The sequence below is a fragment of the Cetorhinus maximus genome, chromosome 21, assembly GCF_964194155.1.
Source record: "Cetorhinus maximus chromosome 21, sCetMax3.hap1.1, whole genome shotgun sequence".
Taxonomy (NCBI): domain Eukaryota; kingdom Metazoa; phylum Chordata; class Chondrichthyes; order Lamniformes; family Cetorhinidae; genus Cetorhinus; species Cetorhinus maximus.
Genome location: NC_135899.1, coordinates 76,980,664 through 76,995,142, shown reverse-complemented (window position 1 = coordinate 76,995,142; position 14,479 = coordinate 76,980,664). Strand labels below are relative to the sequence as shown.

The 14,479-nt window shown below is 42.5% G+C and overlaps 1 protein-coding gene across 1 annotated transcript in view; it reads right to left on the bottom strand.

Annotated features, from left to right (window-relative positions):
* Nucleotides 1-2,816: 2,816 nt before the first annotated feature.
* Nucleotides 2,817-14,479, bottom strand: part of LOC144696020 (YTH domain-containing family protein 2-like) — a 35,155-nt gene continuing 23,492 nt past the window's right edge. The window contains exon 5 of the mRNA XM_078567197.1: nucleotides 2,817-3,730. Coding sequence (XP_078423323.1) covers nucleotides 3,707-3,730 — 24 coding nt within the window. The 3' untranslated portion in view covers nucleotides 2,817-3,706. The remainder of the gene's footprint in view (nucleotides 3,731-14,479) is intronic.

The window sequence follows — 14,479 nt, the reverse complement described above, 5'->3', positions numbered from 1 at the left end:
ATTCAAATCATATTTTCTGTATGTTCCTATTGTGATTTGATTTTGCATCATCTCTATAGTTAAGCAGCAAAACTTACAGCAATTTGTAAGAGTTGGTTTGATGACAATCCAGTTTGATTTTGTAAATGCTGAGAAACTTTGCATATAGGCTCCAAATTGAGCTGACGGATCAATACAATACACACTCTGTTTCAGCACGGGTACCACATGAGTATGAAAAGTTTGAATAACCTCCATAGTGGAGCTTTACCACAATTGTTTAGGAACGAAGCCACCTACTCATCTCACAGCTGAGTGGCCTGGGTCTGATCGCGAATTCCTTGCACAATGAGTTTCAGTTCTCAGTTATCTCCACTGTGGAAAAGATACTGACCCGAGGCTGGGTGTCCCCCATAGAAAGGAAAGGGCAAAACATCAGTGACAATTCTCAGCTGGGTCAGTCTCCAAAACATCAGCCCATTACATTATAAAGCGGCAAGAGGCGGCAATGGAACAAATACTCCACCTCCCAGCCATGTATGGCAGAGAGCAGGGTCAAATACCTGAACAGTAGAACTATGTACTGCAAGTGGAAGACAATAATCATGGGCACACAACATGCTTTCCTCCTCAGCAAAAATATTGGTACCATAAATACTCACATAAGATGGCCCCCTCAAATTCCAAGGAAAAAATGAAAATGTGTGCCACCCAAATTGCAAAGCTTTTATCCATCAAAATTCTCAGTGTAGTGGCTGGTGTTCAGACATGTTGGGGGTAATTTTAAACCCCAAAAAATGTTGGGTGGGAGTTGGCTGAAATATAGAACTTTTAAGACATCAAACCCAATCCTAACCTGCCCACCTCTGGATTTAACAGAGGAAGGGCTGAAGGCAGGGAGCAAACCGGCTCTTAGGAGGCAGGTTGGAAATTGAGATATTATGAGGCGCTTTACAGGCATAAACCTACCAGCTGAGTTTCTCAGGCCTTAGGAGACAAAGCAACTCAAGGGAGGCGAGGACAGCTTCAGGGAGTAGGGAAGGGTCTTTTAGAGCACTACTTGTGGGCCAGCAGAAACAGGAATGCTTCCTCCTGGCCCCCTTCCACACTTGTCCTTTTGTTATCATTGGAGCCCCAACTCCACATCCAGGGATTGGACACTCCTCACCATGATCCCACTAACACAACAGCAGGTTCCTTTTTTGCCCCTGTGGCCTCCTCTGGAGTGTTCCCGGCCCCAGCAGATAGCCAAGCCTATCAATTATTTCAGGAATCTAGGCATGTGGGTTACCTGACCAAACTGCTTCTCCCCTCCCCCACCCCCTACACTTTGCAAAACTTGCCTGCCAATGTTTTCTCTCTATCTTGCTTCAGCTGATATATTCCTGTCCACTGTTGTCTTTCTCCATCACTGTAATAACAAGATGACAACTCTCCTCCTCAGCATTCCTGCCCTCACTTCGCTGCAGTGCTAATTTTAAATCCCCTCTCCCTTTATCTACCCTTCTGGCCCATCTATTCACCCAATGTTTCCCTTGCTTGGTTGTCTCTGATTTTAAATCAGAAATGAAGCATGGAGTTGGGACAAATAATTGCTTTTTTAGTATAATTGTGCCAGAGGGAAGAGGACAGCAGACAGGAACACAATCACATGGTGTCAGTGGTTCTATCACCTTCACAAGAGAGATTGTTCCGCAAGGAGGGAGGATGGTTAAAGCAGCCTCCCTTACCTTTAACCCCAAAAAGGCCAGCAGATTTCACAACTTAACATATATTGCAGTACTTGGCTCTTTGCAGGTGTTGCACTGGGATTTTATTGTAGATGCTGTGCATCTCCAGATGTACCATTCCAAAAAAGGAATGTAATCCCAATGCTAAAGAAAACAAAAATTCAGATTACGATCACTTTTTTTGTTCACTTACTGCCTGCACCAAACAAGAGTCAGAGGCAGAGCAGAGCTCCCTCTAATCTTTCCCAACAGCAGATCACCATCCTGTTATTGCAACATTTTCCATCTCCCACACCAACAACCGTACTGGCCTCTCTAAGCAAGGCTGGCACTGTTGAATTAGGTCATCTTTTGCTCTGGAACCAGACCCACTAGGAACTGGGTTGGGACCACCATTTCGTATGGGACCAGTACAACCATCCAGGGAGAGAGAGCAAACGTTCACCCTATTGGTTTAGGACAGCACACAGATTGCAAGGCATTGAACATCCAATTCATTGAAATACCCAGAGATCTAATCATTGGGTACATATAAAATTTGACATAATTGACAGAAAACACATTTGCACTTACATAGTGTATACGGCCTCAATGCATTCCAAAGTGCTTTAGCTAATTAAATAATTTTGAAGCGCTATAATGGAGAAAATGCAGCAGCCACTTTGTGCACAATAAGGTTTCACAAACAGCTGGAGGGATAAATTTTGGCAAGGAACTCTCCTGCTCCTCTTCAAATAGCACTTGGGGTCTTTTACATTTACCTGACGCGGCAAACATGCCTCGGTTTAACATCTCAGCTAAAAGTTGGCACATCCAACAGTGCAACACTCCCTCAGGACTGATCCAAAGTGGCAACCTGGCTTACGTGCCTCAATTTCTGGAGATTACACCCTTCCCAACCCCCGCCTCACTCAATGTTTTGCATTCAAGGTGAGGGATTTCAGTCCATTTCGGGCACCTAGTATTAGCAGCAAACATTACCAAGCAAGAGCCAGATGCAGAGTGGAGTTTCCCCTAATCTTCCCCAACAGCCTGTTACTACACCAGCATGAAAACAAACACAGCGAAGGGAGGAAAGACCAAAAAAAAGGCAAACATACACAATCATTTTGCTGAACAGGATATCACATTTATTACTGAGAAGTGATTAATAATGAAGAAAGGGCAAATTCCCAGCTTTTCACTGTTGATGAGGAGTGAAAAAAGATTAAGCAGTTTTTGTTTTTCAAAGTTCAGTGTCCAAAAAATTCCTTACAGTATTCCTTTAGTCCAGTCTTCTTTTTTAATTAGGTGGATTTAGACTTAATTGGCGGCAATTTTAAAAAAAAAACTTGCTCACTTTAACTTTTGTGAACAGTAACCATTTTAATTTTTTTGCAACGAAAAGGGGGGAGGGGACAACAGAGAAGTAACAGCTCTTTCCCGGAGCATTTTTGAAACAAAATGAGCAGCATTTTCGGGAAAACATAGGGTGGGGTGGGGGTGCAGTTCTCAAGAGGACCTGGCCGTTTCAATTTGGGCTCCATAAATTAAACTCGAGTTGGAGAAGGAATCTGTCCACGTGCTGACCCAGCTGTGCGACGTCTTTTCAGATTGCTGAGAGACAGCTGGTTTCTTTCCCAAGGAAATGCATTTAAGTGTAGCCCACGAGCCATAAAAAAAATCAAAAATTGATTTTAATTTTTTTTTTTTAAACAGAAGGAAAACAAGTTGTACCACTTTGTAAAGTCACAACCGATTGTTGAGAAAGGATTTTTAAACATTTTTTCCCCACCTAGTTCTTGCTATCGTTACCAAAGTTCTATAGAAGAGGATTAAAGTTTGACAACTACAAGTCTGAAAGTCGTAGAATTCACTGAAAATGAAAGAGGGTGGGTGGGAAGAAAGGGACGGGACGGGGAGAGGGATGGGGGGGGGTCTTCATTATCACTCAATTTCTTGAAGAAAATTCAGGACACGACATTTAGGCCGACGTCACATTTCCAGAGAATACATCGTTACTTGACACGACCTTGACGTTCCTGTAAAGGAAAGGAAAAGGTTTAATGTACAGCTCCCAAAGCTGCTGCATTTGCAGTGACAGCTAAACACAAATTGCACAACTAGAAAAAAAGAGAAATTTTAAAAGGAAAAACCCTTTTCACTGAAGGTGCTTACAACATAGAATACTCAGTTGTTGAATCAAAGGTCTGTAGATTATTTTAAAGGAGCCGGTAGATATTCTTTAATATTTCTCTTTTTCAAAAAGCTATTGGGAGGGAGCAGTTGGACATTGAACTACACGACTCATGTTTAGAACCAACGTTGGTATAGGCAACATGGGCTGAGTCTGCTTTGGAACAATCTCTTTTCCTGTCTGCTATTTTCCATATGTAAGTCCTTAAAGTGAATGATCATTTAGGATGAGGCAGGAGGAACCCAAGAAACCTTACACCCAAGCCCCCCCCACCCAAACAAACTTAAGACTGGTGGCAAATTCAGGATAATTCTCATCTCCCCGACTAACCAGTCCAACATGTATTTAGTTCATGCTAGAATGAATAGGCTGTAATAAATAAGCTCACAGTAATAATGATGCTATCCTTATTTGAAAGAACTTACTATCTTAACCTCAATTCTAAACATTTTTATTTAAAATAACATTTCAACTCACCGTGACTGTTTTTTAATCCTGCTGTTCCTTTAATTCCCCAATCTGCCATTCAAATTTCAATTACACCCTAATATACTAACTTTGGTTTTGAATCAGAAAAGTCTTTAAAAAGTGTGACATGTGCTTCTGTCCCTCCTTTCCACTATCTATTTGAGAGAGAGAGAGGGGTGGGGGGAGAGAGGAGGAAGGAAGGGGAGAGAGGGGGAGGGGGGAGAGAAAAAAAAAAAGAGAAATGGTGGAAACAACTCGGGAACTATTTTTCATCATCGAACCTTTTTCAAAGGCCAGAAAACAGAACTGTAAATATAACAAGACAAGTCACAGACAGGATCCTGCTAATTGTTATTCAACAGGGATTGTTGGCAAGGTGAGTAACCTCGGAGCTGTGGATGGTAAGTTCATTCTTTGCTGCATAAAATTATTTACTTGCTTCGTTGTATTGGGATTCATTTCACATTTACACTACAAGGGTCTCAGGATACAAGAGAACAATTAGCCAGTACTCCGACACAGGGCAGTGTGTATATGCATGATATTCAAACCCGACTGCTTAGAAACAATGAATTGTGGTTACATGCGAAACTAAAGATTTATTTTTTTTGTGATTGGCACTTATGGTGTCTTTGGATTATTAGCTTTGAATGAGTTTACAATGCACTCCCTGCACACTTACTACAATTTTTATAATCGGTAAATATATATGCAATCACACCATTTTGTGCTTTTATGCATTCTGTTGCGATGTTACATAACCTTATGTATGTTATCCTTTGGCGGGGGTGGAAGGAGATTGTGTTTGGTGGGAATGCTCGCAAACTACACCCAAGATGGGAGTCGGAGTCAGTTCCTTCCCTTCCCAAAGGTGTTGAGTCAATGAGAAAGCTGAATTTTTATGTAAACATGGATCATAGAACAGGCACAGGAAGAGGCTGTTTGATTCATCGTGCCTGAGACAGCTCTCCGAAAGATGAAGTTCCCACTCTTCTCCATAGATGTGCATTTGTTCCCTTTTCAAGTGTTTTAACCTTTTGAAAATAACTGAATCCGTTTGCACTATCCTTTCAGACTGCGCATTCCCGATTATTATATCTCACTGAGCAAAAAAAAAAATCATCTCCGCCACCAGCCACCCTGTTTTTTTTGCTTTGGTCAAAGGTTAATTATACACATTTTTCAAAAAAAACCTATTCTCAATGTACAAAACACCAATTTTTTTTCCAAAGTTCGATCAGATTTGAGAGCTAATTACTGCAAGTTACATTGGCAAAATGCAGTTGTGATTAAACCTATAATCACGTCTTTCCTGTTATCCCAACATATGCCCTTTTCCTGGGACACATCCATCAGGAGCTGTTTTCTCATTATCTTAGCTCACTCGCACATTTTAATTTTTTTCTCACCGATACCATTTTTGTGCATCTGTTTGCATTGCAGCTGATTTAACACAGCTCCAGAAATCTGGAAGTTGCAAAATAGCACTTTCCCAGGATATGAAACTGAAGATGCAATAGTGATCATCACCAACACATGCAGGATGCTCAGCTGGGGCACATTTACACTTAAATTCCACCGCGTTCTGCAGAGCTCATTATTTGGACAAAATGCAAATTGCAGTACAACCATTCCAAGCTGGCAGAGAATGGAGCATCACAATGACTTTATTGGAATTCTACCACAGTACAACAGCAAACTAGTCTGAGAGTCCAGACTGCATGCTGCAAAATGCACCTCCTGTGATGGTGTATGTGTCACAGTGATTGTCATTTGTGATTTATTAAAATAGTTTTTTTTTGCAAGATCAATTCTGCAGGCAATTCCAAAATATTCTCCTGGTGCAGCCAGGAGAGAAATTGGAAAGAAAAGTGATATTGAATTCTGAAGTCAATACTTTATTAGAACATGAGTTGGATTTATAGCCTAGTGTCACAAAACCATATTTCCTCTCTTGCACAGACAAATCCTTAAAGCAAGGAGAAATTAATCGTTGGAAACCATAGAAAAGACTTCTCTCCATCTACAAACCATCCTATTCAGTCTTACTGGTATTGTGCAGTATATAATTCACACCATAAGTGTCTAATGGTTTAACAGCCTTTGGTAAATTAACAGTTTCAATTATGTGTGCCCCACGACACTGAATTGGATAAAGCGGTTCTGGAAAAGTGAGTGAGTAAATTATGTATGCATTGTACAAAGAATGGCACTCAGTTTTTAGAATGAACAGTTTTCTTAAGCATACAGGAGCTGCCTCTACAGAAATGAACGCAAGTGGTATCTATTGCATAATTTATTTTAGTTTATCCTTCATTGTCCATATATAGGATAAGAGGTCTGTGGAATTCCAAAAGATTAGGTTTCTTAAACCCTAGGGTAAACCAATAAATATCATACTTATCAAATTACAAAAGAAATTCAAATAGATCTCAAGACTGTCGGAATTTTTAGGATCAACTCAAAGGTGAGATGTCCTCATTTGACTCCATGAAGACGCTGAATGAAATATGTTCTCCAATTTCTGAAACAAGTTTAGAAACTAATCCTCTCATTTGATAAAGGTGAAATTCAGAGATGAAAATATTTTGGCTTAAGGGCTAATGTACCATGGAAAATTTGATATAAAAATCTTCAAATATATCTATTTTGTATAATCCTTGCAAGTTTGGAAGAGTACATTGCAATGAGTGATTTTTGCTATTTATTTGCCAGTGACTAATTAGTATTTACAGCTTAAAGCTCTTAGGGAAAGTTAAAAAAAAAATCAAGTTAAACCATACACATTACTGCCACCCACACCACTGATATTCATGGTTTCCCTTCTTTTGTAATGAGTGCGCTCACAGAAATACAGGAGAAATATTTTTTAAAATCCCTCGTTTCAGGATTTGATCCAATTTTTAAGTTTTCTCCTTTTCAGCCAGTTCAATCTCAACATGTTTTACTGTAGCACCTACTCATGAATGGGAACCAAACATTTTAAGTATTTGGCCTTTAAAGCAAGGGGGATGGATATAAAAGTAGGGAAGTCTTGTTACAACTGTACAGGGCATTGGAGAGACCATGCCTCGAGTACTGCATACAATTTTGACCTCATTTAAGGAGGGATATACTTGCACTGGAGTCAGTTCAGAGAAAGTTCACTAGAATGAAGGGGTTTTCTTACGAAGAAAGATGGGCAGGTTGGGCCTATACTCATTGGAGTTTAGAAGAATGAGAGCTGGTCTTATTGAAGCATCAGATTCTGAGGGGGCTTGCTAGGGTACATGCTGAGAGGATGTTGCCCTCGTTGGGAAATCTAGAACCAGGGGTCAGTTTCAAAATAAGGGGTCCTCCATTTAAGATGGAGACAAGGAGGGATTTCTTCTCTCCGAGGGTTGTTAATCTTTGAAAGTCACTAACCCAGAGAGCAGTGGAGGCTGGAGCACTGAATATATTCAAAACCGACTTCAGACAGATTTTGATCTACAAGGGAATGAAAGGATATTTGACTTTGTGGGGGGGGGGGCAGAAAAATAGAGTTAAGGCCACAATCAGAGCTGCCATGATCTTACTGAATGGCAGAATAGGCTCAAGTAGCCAAATGGCCTACTCCTGATCCTATTTCTTATGTTCTTAATTTTGTCTGTATCCATAACCAGTGCCTGAAATCAGAATTCTTGCACTTTCAAATATCTTTGGTTGGTTAACTCCAGTTCTCTTATCTAAAAGTCCACACACCACTAAAAATTGAAACAAAAGAATGGTATCACAGCTAAACCAAAAACTGGAACTCTTTCATTTACTTTAGTACCTCATTAAGAGGTAATGGATGGGAAGGGAAGAAAGCCAGGGCTCCTAAGTCAGATCACCATATTGCTTGGCAAACAGATTCACTGTATGCATGTGTTGGTAGCAGCGAACATGACCAGCTTAAATCATGATGTGCTTCCAGTAATATAATGAACTGATCATTTGTGCATGGTACAAAATGACATTGGTTCCCATGGAACAGCATTCCAGCCACAGTCTTAACTTTCAGAAGAAAAGATAGCAAAAAAAAGTATCAAGGAAAATAAAGAATAAATTTCAATATCCTATGAGAATTTTCTTGTGATTTTGAATATTTGTTTAATCTGAGCATTGACAATAGCCGATGACTGGAGGAGCAAGTCATCAGCACACTGCAGTTCAACATGGTGGCAGGCGGTCCAATTGCACAGGCAATTGTGGAGTCACCAATTCATATTTTTCACACTATGGCTACCCAACTTTTAGTCCCTACTACATGCAGCCTCCAAACTTTGGTAACTAGCCTTTAACTCTACGATTTGTGCTTCATTTCTTATTAGCTGGTTTATCCTGTTTGAATGATGTGGGCATGAAGGATTGGAAAGAGCTAATTTAGGTTTTGTTGCTTCATTGGTGGATAAATTCCAAATTACCAACGCTCTGAGATAAAAGCAGATTCATGAGAATACGGATTTACACTTATGTTCCTCCAAGGTATAAGGAATTGCACCAGGAAATCCACAAAGGAAAACACCCCCTTGCGTTCTTGAAGCCATCAGGTTTCTTTTAAAGCAGATGAGGTTAGGTGCAATTTGTTTCAGAGGTTGATATCTTTACATTAAAATGTTATGTATTGGCAGTTAAAGGTAATATTTAAGTTTTGAAAATCAGCCAGACTTCCTGCTCTTGATCACTATCCATTGACCAGATGGATTTCAAGTGAGGGCAGGGTCATGCACAGCTCTGATGGCCCCAACATATCAGTAGAACAGTACGCTAGGAATTACACATGAGAAATGGCCACTTGGTTAGGGTATCAGCATCCAATCATTGATTCTTGCAATGGTATGAATTAATGCCTTCTGAAAAGTAGGAGTCAAAAAGAAAAAGTGGCAAGAAAAGTTTTTTAAAAACTAAAACTGGCGCAAGTTGTATGAAACGCCTTTGGCTTTGTAGACTTCAATGTTTGGAACCAGGTCAAACCTGTGGCAGGCTCAGAAATCAATATCCAAGCGAGACAGGTCAGCAAACACTTCAGAATACCACTGACAATTGATGAGCCTGCCTGACCAATTGACGAAAGAAAGCTGGAGGGGGTAGATCAATCACAGAGCTGGAATTATTCCCTTTCAGCTCCTGATAATCCTACAAACCAGTGTGTTACTAGCTGAACAAGCAGCCTGCTGATGCTGTGTGCACCTTTAGCTGCTTCAGTAATACTGTTGTGCACTTGATCCCCCTCAGGCCTTGGTTCCGCGAGCTTCGCCTTAACTCTGGACTATGCAGATGGGTGTGCCTCGTTGGGGAAACACAGCATGCTTTTTATCTATTAGGAAAATCGGGTGTGGGATTTTCAGTAGTTTGGTTTGGAGACTCAAGCAGTAATGAGTTTCTATGCATATCAGACATCTGGCTGACAACAGGTTGTCTTAATCTCCATGGGGAGATGATGGCATACTGGTAATGTCACAGAACTAGTCATTCAGAGGCCTTTGCTAATACTCTGGGGATTCCACAGTTGGTGGAATTTGAATTCACTTAATAAATCTCCAATTATAAAGCTGGTCTTAGTAATGGTCATGAAAATCGATTGTTGTAAAATCCTATCTGGATTTTGATTTTGACTGGTTGACTCCAAAATCCCATCTGGAATTTACAACAATCCCAGGGAAGGGAAATCACCCGTCCTTACCTGGTCTAGCCTACATGTGACTCTAGACCCACAGTAATGTGGTTGACTCTTAACTGCAATTAAGGGCAATTAGAGATGGGCAACAAATGCTGGCCTTGCAATATCCCATGAAAGAATAAAGGAAAAAAAGTTATGCACCCCATTAGAATACAGAAAGTTTCTAGGCTGTTTCCATTGGAAAGCTGAAGAAAATTCCATATTACTGTGAATACATACTGTATAATACAGCTATCAGCATTGGCTGCTTTAGCAATGATATTAGCAAGTAAACTTGTTTTTGAAAACTCAGTTCATTTCTGCAATTTACAAGAATACTCATGGCACACTCAGAATTACAGAGTCTACAGCTAGTCTTATCACTTGGACGCTTCTTCCTAACCTGGCTCTATAAGACTATGATATCCCAAGACTTACCAGCCTCATGCTCAAGTTGGTTTACTATTACCCAAGAGGGAAAATTCAAAGCTTTATGTCTGAATCAGGTATCTGTAAAAACAAAATTGATTGTGTGCATATTATATATATATGAGGGAGGCGGTGGCGTAGTGGTCTTGTCGCTGGACTAGTAATCCAGAGACCCAGGGTAATGCTCTGGGGACCTGGGATAGAATCCCACCATGGCTAATGGTAAAATTTGAATTCACTAAAAGTCTGGAATTAAAAGTCTAATGATGACCTTTGAAGCCATTGTCATAAAAACCCAGGGAAGGAAGCATGCCATCCTTACCTGGCCTACATGCGACTCCAGCCCCACAGCAATGTGGTTGACTCCAAGCAAGCCACACTCATTTGTACTGCTAAAATGTTTCAAAGGAATGAAATTGGATGGACCACGCAGGATCGTCTTAGGCACCAGAAACAACAATGGCAAACTCATCCCCGTTGACCCTGCAAAGCCCTCCATACTAACATCTGTCTCATAGTCAAGAGTAGTCAAGCACCACCATCACTATGCCTGAGTATATCCTGTCCCACCGGCAGGACAGATCCAGCAGAGGTGGTGGCACACTCGGGAGGGAATTGCCCTAGGAGTCCTCAACATCTGCTCCAGACCCCATGACGTCTCGTGGCATCAGGTCAAATATGAGCAAGGAAACTTCCTGCCGATTACAACGCACCCCCCACAAGCTGATGATTCAGTACTCCTCCATGTTGAACACCACTTGAAGGGAGCATTAAGGGTAGCACGGGTGCAGAGTGTACTCTGGGCGGGGGACTTCAATATCCATCACCAAGAGTGGCTCGGTAGCACCACTATTGACCGAGCTGGCCAAGTCCTAAAGGACATAGCTGCTAGACTGGGTCTGCGGCAGGTGGTGAGGGAACCAACAAGAGGGAAAAACATTCCTGACCTTATCCTCAACAACCTACCTGCCGCCAGTATTGGTAGGAGTGACCACTGCCATCACATTGATGATACCCGCCATCATGGGATAGATTTCAAACTGATTTAGCAATTCAAGACTGGGCATGAGGCCCTGTGGACCATCAGCAGCAGCAGAATTGTACTTGAACACAATCTGTAACCTCATGGCCTGGCTTATCCCCCACTCTACCATTACCATCAAGCCAGGGAATCAACCCTGGTTCAATGACGAGTACAGGAGGAGCACCTGACATACCTAAAAATGAGGTGTCAACCTGGTGAAGCTACAACACAGGACTACTTGTGTGCCAAACAGCATGAGCAGCAAGTGATAGACAGTGCTAAGCGATTCCACAACCAACGGATCAGATCTAATCTCTGCAGTCCTGCCACATTCAGCCATGAATGGTGGTGGACATTTAACAAACTCAAATACAATCAGAAATACAGAGTGGATGATGCATCTCGGCCTCATCCAGGGGTCCCAGCATCACAGATGTCAGTCTTCAGCCAATTCGATTCACTCCACGTGATATCAAGAAACAGCTGAAGGAGCTGGATACTGCAAAGGTTATGGGGCGTGACAATATTCCAGCACCCCTAGCCAAGCAGCCAAAACAGTGGCATCTATCCAGTAATGTTGAAAATTGCCCAGTTATGTCTTGTACACAAAAAGCAGGACAAATCCAGCCTGGCCAATTATGCCCCATCAGTCCTCTCTCATCGGTAAAGTGATGGAGGGGGTCATCAACAGTGCTATTAAGCAGCACTTGCTTAGCAATAACTTGCTCACTGATGCAGTTTGGGTTCCACCAGAATCACCCAGTTCCTGACCTCGTTACAGCCTTAGTTCACATGGGACAAAAAAAGTTGAACTCCTGAGGTGAGGTGAGAGTGACTGCCCTTGACATCAAAGCAGCATTTGACAGAGTGTAGCATCAAGGAGGCTGAGCAAAATTGGAATCCATGGGAATAATGGAAAACTCTCCACTAGTTGGGGTCATACTTAGCACAAAAGGAAGATGGTTGTGGTTGTTGGAGGTCAGTCATTTCGGCTCCAGGACATCCCTGCAGGAGATCCTCAGGGTAGTGTCCTCAGCCCAACCATCTTCAGCTGCTTCATCAATGACCTTCCTTCCATCATAAAGTCAGTAGGGATGTTCGCTGATGATTGTACCATTCACAAATCCTCGAATACTGAAGTAGTCCATGTCCAAATGCAGCAAGCCTGGACTCCAGGCTTGGGCTGACAAGTGGCAAGTAACATTCTCACTACAAGTGCCAGACAATGACCATCTCCAATAAGAGAAAATCTAACTATCACTGAATTCCCCCACTATCAACATTCTAGGGGCTACCATTGACCAGGAACTGTACTGGACTAGTCATATAAATACTGTGGCTACAAGAGTGAGTCAGAGGCTAGGAATCCTGCAACGAATAACACACCTCTTGACGCCCCAAAGCCCGTCTGCCATCTACAAGGCAGAAGTCAGGGGTGTGATGGGAATACTTTCCAATTGCCTGGATGAGTGCAGCTCCAACAGCACTCAAGAAGTTTCACACCATCCAGGACATAGCCCGCTTGATTTGTACCCCATCCACAAACATTCACTTCCTCCACCACCGACGCACAGTAGCAGCAGTGTGTACCATCTACTAGATGCACTGCAGCAACTCACCAAGCTTCCTTAGACAGCACCTTCCAAACCCACGACCACTACCATCTAGAAGGACAAGGGCAGCAGAAACATGGGAACACCACCACCTGGAAGTTCCCCTCCAAGCCATTTGCCATCCTGACTTGGAAATATATCACAGTTCCTTCACTGTCACTGGGTGAAAATCCTGCAAATCCCTCCCAAACAGGACAGTGGGTGTATCGACACCACATGGACTGCAGCAAGGGAAATTAGGGATGGGCAATAAATGCTGGCCTAGCCAGCGAAGCCCACAACCTTGAACGAATTAAAAAAACAAACCTACAGATGGAGGGATTGATGGAACTGTAGAAAATTGGGGGAAGGAAGAAAATAAAGTTAACAGAAGGTTAACTCTAACCCAGCGGCAGTGAAGGAATGGCGATATATTTGCAAGTCGGGATGGTGAGTGGTTTGGAGGGGAACTTGTTTCATGTGTCTGCTGCCCTTTGCCTTCTAGATGGTAGCGGTTCTGTGTTTGGAAGGTGCTGTCTAAGGAGCCTTGGTGAGTACCTGCTGTGCATCTTGTAGATGGTACACACAGTTGCCACTGTGTATCTGTGGCAGAGGAAGCGAATGTTTGTGGATGGTATGCCAATCAAAAAGGCTGCTTTGTCTTGGATGGTGTCAAGCTTGAGTGCCATCCAGGCAAGTGGTCAGTATTCCATTACACTCCTGGCTTGTGCCTTGTAGGTGGTGGACAGGCTTTGGGAAGTCAAGTGAGTTATTCACCACAGGATTCCTAGCCTCTGACCTGTTCCTGTAGCCACAGAATTTGTATGGCTAGTCTGGTTCAGTTTCTGGTCAATGGTAATCCCCAGGATGATGATAGTGGAGGATTCAGAGATGGTAATGCCATTGAACATCAAGGGGCTATGGTTGGATTCTCTCTTGTTGGAGATGGTCATTGCCTGGCACAAATGTTACTTGACACTTGTGAGCCCAAGCCTGGAGATTGTCCAAGTCTTGCTGCATTTGGACATGGTCTACTTCAGTATCTGAGGAGTCGCAAATGATGCTGAACATCCCCACTTCTGACCCTATGATGGAAGGAAGGTCATTGATGAAGCAGCTGAAGATGGTTGGGTTGAGGACACTACCCTGAAGAACTCCTGCAGTGATGCCTTGGGACTGAGATTATTGACTTCCAACAACCACAACCATCTTCCTTTGTGCTAGGTATGATTCCAACCAGCAACGAGTTCCCCCAATTCCCATTGACTCCAGTTTTGCTAGGGCTCCGTGATGACACAGTCAAAAGCTGCCTTGATATCAAGGGCAGTCACTCACTTCACCTCTGGAGTTCAGCTCTTTTATCCATGTGTGAACCAAGGCTGTAGCAAGGTCAGGAGCTGGGTGACTCTGGTGGAACCC